At 34.9% G+C, this 10,790-nt stretch overlaps 1 protein-coding gene across 1 annotated transcript; it reads left to right on the top strand.

The window, feature by feature from the left end:
• Positions 1-962: 962 nt before the first annotated feature.
• Positions 963-1,517, top strand: LOC133799614 (uncharacterized). Its single transcript, XM_062237612.1, has one exon. The coding sequence runs from the start codon at positions 963-965 to the stop codon at positions 1,515-1,517; it is 555 nt and encodes a 184-aa protein (XP_062093596.1).
• Positions 1,518-10,790: the final 9,273 nt, after the last annotated feature.

The following is a 10,790-nucleotide window of genomic DNA, read 5'->3' as shown; positions in this document are numbered from 1 at the left end:
AGTACTTGGTGTTGAGGGAAACACTGGCAACACACGCTGAGGCCCTCGTCTGGCTGACCGCGGCTTGGCATGACATTGTTTAGGATGATTTGGACTTTGCAGATCTCGAGTACACAATGTATGGGTTTATGGAGAACTTTGATTTCCACCATTTGGAGTCGGTCTTTGTTCGGAACAAAGACGGGGAGTTGGAGGAGAGCTACGAGACTGTTCATGACCTGGAGGGAGAAATGGCGCTTCATGAAGCACTGCAGACCATTCCAGAGTACGATGAGAGGACGAGGACTATAGCAAATGCCCCCGACTATTTCCACATTTTGGAGGACATTTTCAACTACAATTCAGGGGATGAGTCCACCGTGGAGGACTAGAATCCTTTCCCAAATTTCCAACCTAGTAGTATTACTCGAATAATTGGGACTTCCATTAAAACCCTTGGTTATTTTTGGATGTTTTGGACACATTTTGGACATTATAATTATGTGGATGCTTTTGGGTGATTTTGGATATTCTTCAGTTCTACCTTTTCTTCTCTCTTTTTGCAAACTTTTGATGTTGTATGAATATGAGCATGCATGACAACCCTAACTCTTAAAGTAGTTAAACATTATGCGATTTATATTCTCTTATGATGATTTCTTTTGGTGCCTTAGAATATCATCATGTCAACACGAGGAAGAGGTGCAAGAGGTGTCAAAGGAAGGGGAAGAGGCCGCGGAAGAGGCACCTCTGCAAACCCTAATGTCGTTGAAATCCATGGCATGGAAATGTCACCAGCTCAGCTAGTAGCCCCAACTGCACCAGCTGTGGATTTAACTGCAGAGGTAGCAAGATTAAGAGAATAGTTAAGACAGAGGGATGAAGAGTTTGCTTAAGCTCAGCAAGTGCCCCAAGCCCCACAAGTATCGTTGGCACAACCTGAGCCTCTCGTACAACCAGTACCTTAACCTGCTCCAATGCCAATGGGATATGGATTCAAACTGGTCTATGAGCGCTTCAGGAAACAGTCTCTACCAAACTTTGAAGGAAAACCCGACCCTATGGTGGTTGAGGAATGGTTGAAGTCGATCGAGGCCATCTTTGATCACATGGAGTTGGATGATCGTCAAAGGGTTTTTTGTGCTGCTCATCTACTCAAGATGGATGCAAAAATCTGGTGGGATGTGGTGAAGAAAACACGTGACCTCAACACCATGACTTGGGCAAACTTTATCCAAGTGTTCAACAAGAAGTACTATAGTGCGACTATACTAGAAACCAAGGTCGACGAGTTTGTAACATTGATGCAGGGCAACCTTTTTGACATAGAGTACGCCCAAAATGTTTATAGGTTGGCAAGGTTTACTCCTGAGATAGTACCAACCGAGGCCATGAAGGTCCAAAGTTTTGTGAGAGGATTACAACCCATGATTGCTAGGGATGTGAAGATGACCAGTGTTGAAGTGGTTAGTTATGCTGAAATCTTAGACAAGGCCCTTGGTGTAGAGTACTTAGATGTAATGACCCAACTATTCTAGACTTATGGACCATTAATGAAAACTATACATAAACACTAATCCTTAATAAAACTTGCAAGTGAAAAGACCATAACTTTATTTAGAAACTTGTCAAAATAAAAGTTAAACTTACATAAAATTCAAGTTAGGATATGGGATCCCATTGTTTTAAAATCAAAACATGACATAATTAAAAAGAGATTTACATAACAAAATGCGGAAAAATACATGTAAAAACCATAAGAAACAAAACTACATCCTCGAATCGAAACGCTCGGCTCTTGAATCCATTCCGCCTCAATACACATTCTCCAAGCTTCCAAGAACCTTTCCCACCACTAAGACTATTTTCCTGCACATATAGACAAAAAGGAGTGAGCCTAATGCCCAGCAAGGAAAATCTAACACATAGTCCATATACATAAATTTCATAAAAACATAACATAACACTTATATCACATACATACTATAATGGCCATTATTACTTGGGGTCCCATAGACTAAACAAGTCATATGCCCATTAGATTAGTGGGGTCTTGCTAGCTAAGCAAGTCATATGCCCATAATCTATTTGGGGCTTGTTAGTCATATAGGTCATATGCCCAAGTCTACAATCATACTTATCATAACATATTGCATAACATAAAATCATAAGATAACATATAAAAGCATATAACACATAAATCCTATCCTATTTTCCTTACCAAAATACCGGGATATGAGGACAGAGTTGGGACTTTGGAACACTCCTAAAAACCATTTATAACAGGGTGAGTAAATTGAAGAAAAGGGATGAAAAGAATGGAAGGACTATACCATTGAGAATATACTTACCAAAAACTTATGTGCTTAAGAACTTGGATTTCCTAACCAAGAATAAGAATAAGGTTAGAATGAGTAGAAGACTATGAGAACTTAAAGAACATAATACATAAATGGACTAGAGTTTGGAAATACCTTGAAGACTTATATGATCAATCTAAACCTTTCACCGAAATGTGTATAAACCTCACTTCCCCAAGTGTTTGATAAGCTTATAATTCCCAACCCAAGTGTTTACACTCTCACACTCACCTAGAAACTTGCAGCCTATGAACTTAGAGTAATAGATGAATAAATGGCTGGGTACTAGGTCCTATTTATAGAGTTTAGGAATGAAAAGATCTCATTTAACTTGAATAAAAATAATGGATTTTTAAGTGAAAATAATTTGAATTATCATTCAGCAGAGGCTGAAGACTCGTTCAGAACGGTGCTGGACTTATCAAGAGGTTGAAGGTTTGAATGGAAAACGATTTCAAAAACTTTCAAATTATGCTGAGAGGGGCGATATATCGCCCCCTGTAGGTGATATATCGCCTGGGCCAGTATGCCCGAGGCAATCGTGCAACGTTTCCTGTTTTCCGTATCTTCGTGCTGCGAGATATCGCCCCCTATAGCTGCGATATATCGGCATACGCTGATTATTTAAACATGAAATTACACATTTTTAGCTTAATTTAAATTGAGTAAACAACCTTGACTAAGCCTTCCAACGTTTTCAAAGCTGCTGACTGACCTTAGAGTGTAATGCCCCAAATTTCCTAATAAGGTTTAGGACTATTCAAATTTTAGCCTTAATAAATTTAATCCTCAAAATACTTAATCATTAATAAACCCATACATAACATGTGCTATTATCTTATTGGTTCTTATCTAAACCTTATAGTATAATAAATATTATCCTCAATATCAGTCATATTAATCAAACCTTAGGTTAAAAATCCACAGTTATAAAGATAATACTATTATTACTATTATACTACTATCTAACTTAGCTAAGTAAAGTTCTTGGAATCTACATTAGAGGACCGTATATGGAAAGACAATGCTGCAAGAAGGGAGGCCAACAAGAACAAGGCCTTCCAAGAGGGAAATAAGAGAAATGCTCAAGAGGGGCAGAGCAGTGGCGTTGATAAGAGATCCAGAACCACAGCTCCAATGGTAACAACCATAACAATCATAACAACCACAACAACCATAACAGTCACAACAATGGTCATAACCGCGAAAACCATCAGAACCACAAAGTTGAGTGCCCCAGCTGTCCCAAATGCTCACGCCGGAATTTCGAAGAATTTTAGACAGGCACAAACAAGTGTTACAAGTGCGGTTAGACATGCCACCTAAAGAAGGATTGTCCATAGTGGAAGGCGGGAGTTGGGCAAGGATTGTCGTGTTTTAAAAACCTTTCCACGTATGCATGTCGCATGCAAGTTTAGTTTTATATGTTAGGAGTATGTCCTAAAAGCATGTAAAAGACATTTGTTATTTCTGTGAATAAATAAATACAATGGTTTATTATTATTGTTATATTTGGATTATTAAATTATTGTTTGAATAATTTTGTAAATATTAGAAAAATTCCATATCCATTATTGAAGATGTGATCTTGTATTAGTACGAGAGAATTAAAATCACATGAATGAATAAAAATAGTCAACAACAACAAATTAAAGTTAAGGAATTCTTTAATTAGGGTTGTAAGTACGGTTTGCTGAGTATCATGTTGATACAAATAATCTAGATTCGGATTATTGATGTGGTAAGACATCTCGGTAAAGGTGCTTTATATAATATGATTATATATGACATGGACCGATATGAATAAAAGTATTTATCCAAAAGTCATTTAACAATAAAGACTTGTAATTCATATCATAACTGATGATCATTTATAGATCAACTTAAATCTTGAGTGTTCATGAACTCCTGTTCATGTTTATTAAATCTTTTGAATCATTCGTTAAGGTCTCTTCATAGAATGAGGCTAATGACTTTTGTTTTGGAGATTTAATATCATGGATGGCTGGGAACATGTATCAACAATACGGAATCTAATCTTTCCTAACAGATCGTATATTAGATCCCTTAAGGGTTAATTCTGGAACTGAATGATTTTGAGCTCAAATCTATAATTAGATTATAGATTAATTATTCACTAGTGAATTAATAGTACTTAAGGAATAAGAAGTAAATTAGAAAGGTAAAATGGTAATTCTTTCATTCTAATTTATGAACTAATTAATTAGAGGGTTGAACTATTGTAAGATGGTTATATCAATGGATGACTTAAGATAAGATTTTTGTAAAAGTATATCTATAACATAAAGAGTACAATTCTGAATTTATAGTGGAGAAATATCATAATTAATAAATTAACTATTATAATTAAAGAGTTTAATTATTTAGTATCAATTTATTGGAGCTTAATGTTATAGGTCCATGGTCCCCGAAATGGCTCAAACAAACACTGACAAAGGTAAGTACAAAAATGGGCAAAATGACTCATTTGATAAGTAAAATATCTTTCTATGCATCAAAAATATTTATTGTATAATTATGTGTAATTAATTATTTGATTTAACAAAAATATAATTAATTTTGAATTAATTTATTTTTTGGGATTTTTGGTATTTAAATAATAAGAAAAAATGGTGAAAAATCACATGCCTTCCCTGGCATGTGGTACACGTGTAGCACAGTGCACAGTCACTGTGCTACACACATAAGAAGCTAATTGGTAGTTTCTTGGTTCCACAATTTTAGTTATTTAAATATTAAATGAATAATGAGATATTGTTATATGATTAAAATATTATTATTTAAACATAATCTGATAACTGATTAGTTATATTCAAATTGTTTAAAATAACTAATATTTTATCTTTAATATATTGGATATATTAAAAAGAGGATATCAGTTTTTCAAAACGATACTTTTCAGGGATAGAAAAATATCGTGAAATCTCTCCGAGAAAAAGAGAACAGTGCTACAAGCATAGGTCACTGTTCTTCACAAACTTAGGTCCAAACTTTATCAGATCTCATGTGTTGAGAACATCTGATAAATAGATTTTGCCTATTATTTTGTATAGCGAGCCCACACTCGTTCTTTGTGTGCTGAGAACATTTTGGAAGATCTTGGTGTGAGATCTCAAGGATTTTTGCTATACAAAAAGATAGCAGCAAGGAAGGACCTGAGGTAATTTTCTATTCATGTCTTTGATTCAATATATATATATGTATGTGAAGAAATAGATCTAGAAATCTTGTGGGATTAAATTAACAATTTTGATTGTTGTTCCACTGCGTATAATCTCTGATTTGATCTATAAAAACCAACATTACGTTCAATATACGCCTTTTAATTAAATGTACATTTGTTGTTTGGTATTCGTTGAGATTACGTTAGTAAAATTAAGATTATTCTTATATGATTTTATGTGAGATTTCGTGACTTCGTGGTATTCTTTTATGCTTTCGTGATTTTAAATGTAACATGTGCCATGTGTGCATGGCCCATGCACACGTGGGGTATATTTCTTGGGTATGCTTAGTCTTACTTGATATCGAGATGAATGTTTGGGTTATGATTTTAGGCTCGTTGTGAAGCATCTCGCTATTTAATTTGCTTGGACTTGATGTAAGGAAGTTAGTAAGAATTTCTATGAAGTTATGTTGACTGTATGAGATATAATGTTATGAGACGAGATGTTTGTATATGTTTGTATGTTGTATGAAAAGCAGAGGTTGTTAGCGTGTTGAACGCGACACAACAAAGGAGTTACTAAGGTATGACGTAACTCACAGGGCGGACGCGCTGAGGTTATTCTAGGACCAAAGCTTCTGAGTACCTCAAAGAGGAAGATTTACTGGTTTATGCTTTACCAATTGTCTCATAGAACTTGTTTGCTTTATTTGTTATGATGATATATTTAGATAAAGTGTATGATTATGATCTGATGAGGATATATTTATGATATGATATGTTATGTTATAAGCTTATGTTATGATGAGAATAGACTTGTTTTGTATTTATGTGAATTGTTGTATCTTGTTTGTACTTCTTTATTGGGTTTTTTGCTAGCCTCCCCTTACTTTTCTCCTTTCAGATAGGCAATAGGGTTTCTCATAGGCACGCACTGTAATGTGGGGCTTTCCAAGATCTATGTATGTATGTCGTGGGGCGTCCATGAACGATTAAACGATCTAGTTTAACACCAAGAATACTTATGGAGTTGTTTATTTTTTTTTTATGTTTTATTATGATATAGTGGGACTTAATCTTTTATTTGTTTTTAACTGCATAAAGACACTTTATTTTATTTTAACCTATTGGGCTCATATTGCATGTTTTGTTAAGGCCCCACTAAACCTTTTAACAATTATGGTATTTTCTAATAATTTTCAACTGAGTATCAATTTTACAAGAGAATAGAATAGGGTGTTGTCACATTGATAGTTAATTTTCTAATAAATCTATTATTGCATTATTGCCTATAGGTATAGTGTCATTTTTTAGGTCTTTCATAATATTAATATTGTGCTTCATAGATAAGGAACTTTGTTACTCAAATAGCATTTTGGTGAAATATATACATGTGCTCAAAGGTAAATCTCCTAAACTAGTTATTTGTATATATTTTGTGGATTAAAAAGGCCAAATGAATGAACAATGCATGTAGTTGACTCTTGATACCCTTCTATTTCTCTCTTGGTTACATCATATTTTTATTTCACTCATTTCAAAATCAAATCTTTAAAAGCAAAAATCACAAATCTCTATTCCCATTACTTTGTACTAATCTTTGTGTTTATTTTTCTATTAATACTTTTGTCCGTAGTTACCTCCTCGTGGAATCGACTGCCCATCTACACTACAACCTCTGCTTAGTGGATACACGTTTTGGTCGTTAATCAAATTTTGAAGTGTTCAACACAAACCAAATCTTAAAGCAATGATTTGAAGGTTGTAGAGGTGAACAAGTTCTCCTCATTCTTGATTATACAAAATACAAAAAGAAAGTAATTAGAAATAGAGATTTTGATTGTTGGGAATTTATGGCTTTACACTTTTTAAATCAACAATGAATAATTCAATATTACAAACCCTAGATGCTAATCAAGAACCATATTCAAAGTATGAATTAAAATATTTTTAATTAAAGAATCATATTCAAATAATGAATGCAAATCTTGATAATCAAATATTAATTGATTAAATGATTATAACATGAATTTAGAAACATTTAATCATCAATAATAACAATAATAAACACAATTAAAAGTTAGGGTTTTAGAGACTTACAACCTTTGAATTGAACAATTGAATCTTCAAACATAGAGAACATCTAAAGGCTTATACACGAGGAGTATCACTGTCCAAAATTGCTATTCCAAGCATTCCCATTGTTTCTTGAAGCTTCACCAAGATGGAATGAGATGTGGGATTTAACAAGACTTTAAAACTCACACAAGTCAAGCAATTCTTTGTGAGATTCTTGGAGAAAACTTATGACCATTGAGAGCTTGAGAGAGAGAGAGAGAGAGCGCGAGAGGTTAGAGAGAGACAGAGAGTTAAAAAGTGTGATCAAGGCTTTACAACTCTAATAACCCTTATTTATAGTGTAGGCACTATCATTAGGTATAAATAATAGGATTAGAGCTTTCAACACATCATTTGGAGTTAAAAACACGTAACTATATGGACTCGTACAGACATGCTAGGCGATGCATCACCTGACACTAGGAGACACATAGCCTCACAGGCAACACATATCCTAGTAACAAGCGACATGTCGCTTGTTATGATTTCTCAATTTTTTTTAGCCCAGGCGATGTGTCGCTTCCTGGATGGCGATGCATCACCTCTAGACCTAACCCACATGCTCAAAATGTGTCTTAAACACCTCCAAATGCTCCCAAATTTTTTGGGCACCCTTAAAGACTCTTTAGTCCCAAAAAGGTTAATTATAAATGTCGAGAGTATAGCTTATTTTCTCAAAGTTAATATGATAATTCAAAGGAATTAGACTCTAGAAAATCTCATAAACAATGGAAGAATAAGACAACTTGAGACAAGGGAAAGAGATGACCTTTCTTGAGAAAAACCGTAGTTACATAAGATCATAAAGTTATGATTTAATGTAATAAATCAATGGAGATGAACATGAAGGCTTGACACAAGAGAATTGTTGTCCAAAAATATCTATTCCTAGCCTCCCATAAGAGATTGCTTGATGCTACAACAATGGCGGAATGAGTCTTGGGATTAACAAGCATTGGTCTTTAAAGAAGTCAACATTTCTTGATAAAAATCTTGGAGAAAACTAGTAATCTTTGTGAGTTAGAGAATGAGAGAAGGATTTAGAAGGAGAGAGTGGAGATTGATCAGTTCACCAAAATCTCAAATGAACCCCTTAAATAGTGTAGAAACTGTCATTAGTGTTAACCAATGAGATTAGAGCATTTTAAACTAAGTTTTGGAGCCAAAACACGTAACTGTACAGGTCCTTACAGACGACCCACATGATGCATCGCCCTCATGTAGGCAGTACATTGCCTGTCTATGTTGTTGTAAGACAGGTGATGAAACGCCTCTCAACAAGCGATACAATGCATGTTGCACTAACTTTTGACCCCATACATTGGCCCAAAATACCTCCAAATGCCACCAAACTTTTTAGCTATTCTTATACACTCCAAATAAACACTTTGGACACAAAAAAAAATTATTTTAAAATGCCTACGACAAAATTCAACATGTTCATGTTGACTTTAGTGAAATAGTTTATTATTTTGCACCTCTTTGTACATAACTTATGTCACTATGTATTTAACAAATCCTAACAATAAATGCCTACAGAAAAAACTCATAATTTAACTTTAACTTAAGTGGAATCGTGAAGTGTTTTGCATCACATTGTGTAAACAGCTTAACCATTATATTTAACCAATCTCAACAATGATCACGCCTAGGGCCCCCAATTTGAATTTTTTTACTAAATCACATGAAAATTTTATTAAAAAGTTCCTCACATCAATCTTTGTTTGGGTTACAAGTTGGCTTAGAGTTAGCCATGGGTTAAGGCGAGCTAGGGCCCAATTAGGTTATGGCCCCCATTAATCCAAGGGCTACCAATTTTATTGTATTTTACTAAATTATATACAAATTTTTTAAAAAGGCCCTTACATTAATCATGGAATCTTGCCGGGCTCAACAAGATGTGGAAAGAAAAAGTAAGACTAGAAGAAATAAGTAAGGACACTATGAAAATACACTGGGAATTCCAAGCTCCTTAGTGCGATCTATAGTAAACCCGCCATAGAGCCCATCTAATATCATATAAGTAACATAAGGACTATCATCCAACCCAAATTGGCCTAAGACTAACATCTCTCTCAAAATTGACTTGGTCTTCTGGTTCAAATAATGGACGGTATCCCAAAATTGTTTTCCTTTTTGAGGGTGGTCCTCGTCAAGGTCAACAGAGATGGTCCTTAAAATAATACTCGGGTACTTGGAATACGGAGTTTCAATGACAGCGTACTTGATGAGACAATTATGGATGTGGTCTATGATTAGTGAGGTGATGTTGAGGCTTGACATGGCAAGAAGTTCGACCAGCTTCCGCATTGGGTTGACATGTCCTTGAGCTGGCATCAGAAAGATCAAAACTCGTGTAACTATTTGTGGCCCTTAATTTTTCATGATTGAAAGGATATTTTCCTTTTAAAATTTAGTGGAACAATGAACATATCCTTTACATAGACCTCTGCAAATGTGAAATACTTGAGATTTTTTTAAAAGGATAAAAGAAGAAAATGAAGAAAGCTAAGAATACGAAAATTCAGAAAATGAATGCTTGAACTTGTGATCAATTAATTAAGATAGAGCGTATAATAGATATAAAAGTGTGGCCTTGGGCTAAAGCAATCTAGGCTCATTCCTACGGCCCAATCAGGCCAAGGGCCCCCAATTTGGCTTTGGGTAGGCCCTGGGTTAAGGCGAGCAAGGCCCACGCCTAGGACCCAATTAGGCCATGTGTCCTATTAGGCCAAGGGCCACTGTTTTTTTTTACTAAATTATATACAAATTTCTTGAAAAGAACTTCACATTAAACTTGGAATCTCGCCGGACTCAACAAGACGTGGAAAGAAAAATTGAGACCAGAAGCATCAACCAGAGAAAGTCTGAAAATGAACACTGGGAATTTCAAGCTCCTCAGCAACATGTATAATAAACCCATCAAAGATCACATTTGATATCATATAAGTAACATAAGGACTATGACCCAACCCAAGTGATCCCGAGATAAACATCTCTATCAAAATGGGCTTTGTCTTCTTGTTCCATGAATGGATGATTTCCCAAATTTGTTTACCTTTTCGAGGGTGGTCCTCGTCGAGGTCATCTGAGATGGTCCTGAAAATAAAGCTTTAGCACTTGGAATATCGAGTTCCAATGTCGGT

This window comes from Humulus lupulus, chromosome 9, assembly GCF_963169125.1.
Source record: "Humulus lupulus chromosome 9, drHumLupu1.1, whole genome shotgun sequence".
Lineage (NCBI taxonomy): Eukaryota > Viridiplantae > Streptophyta > Magnoliopsida > Rosales > Cannabaceae > Humulus > Humulus lupulus.
This window is presented reverse-complemented; position numbering and strand designations above follow the sequence as displayed.

Excerpts from the sequence above, each read along its gene's own strand:
- LOC133799614 (XM_062237612.1), top strand. The coding sequence starts at position 963 with ATGGGATATGGATTCAAACTGGTCTATGAGCGCTTCAGGAAACAGTCT.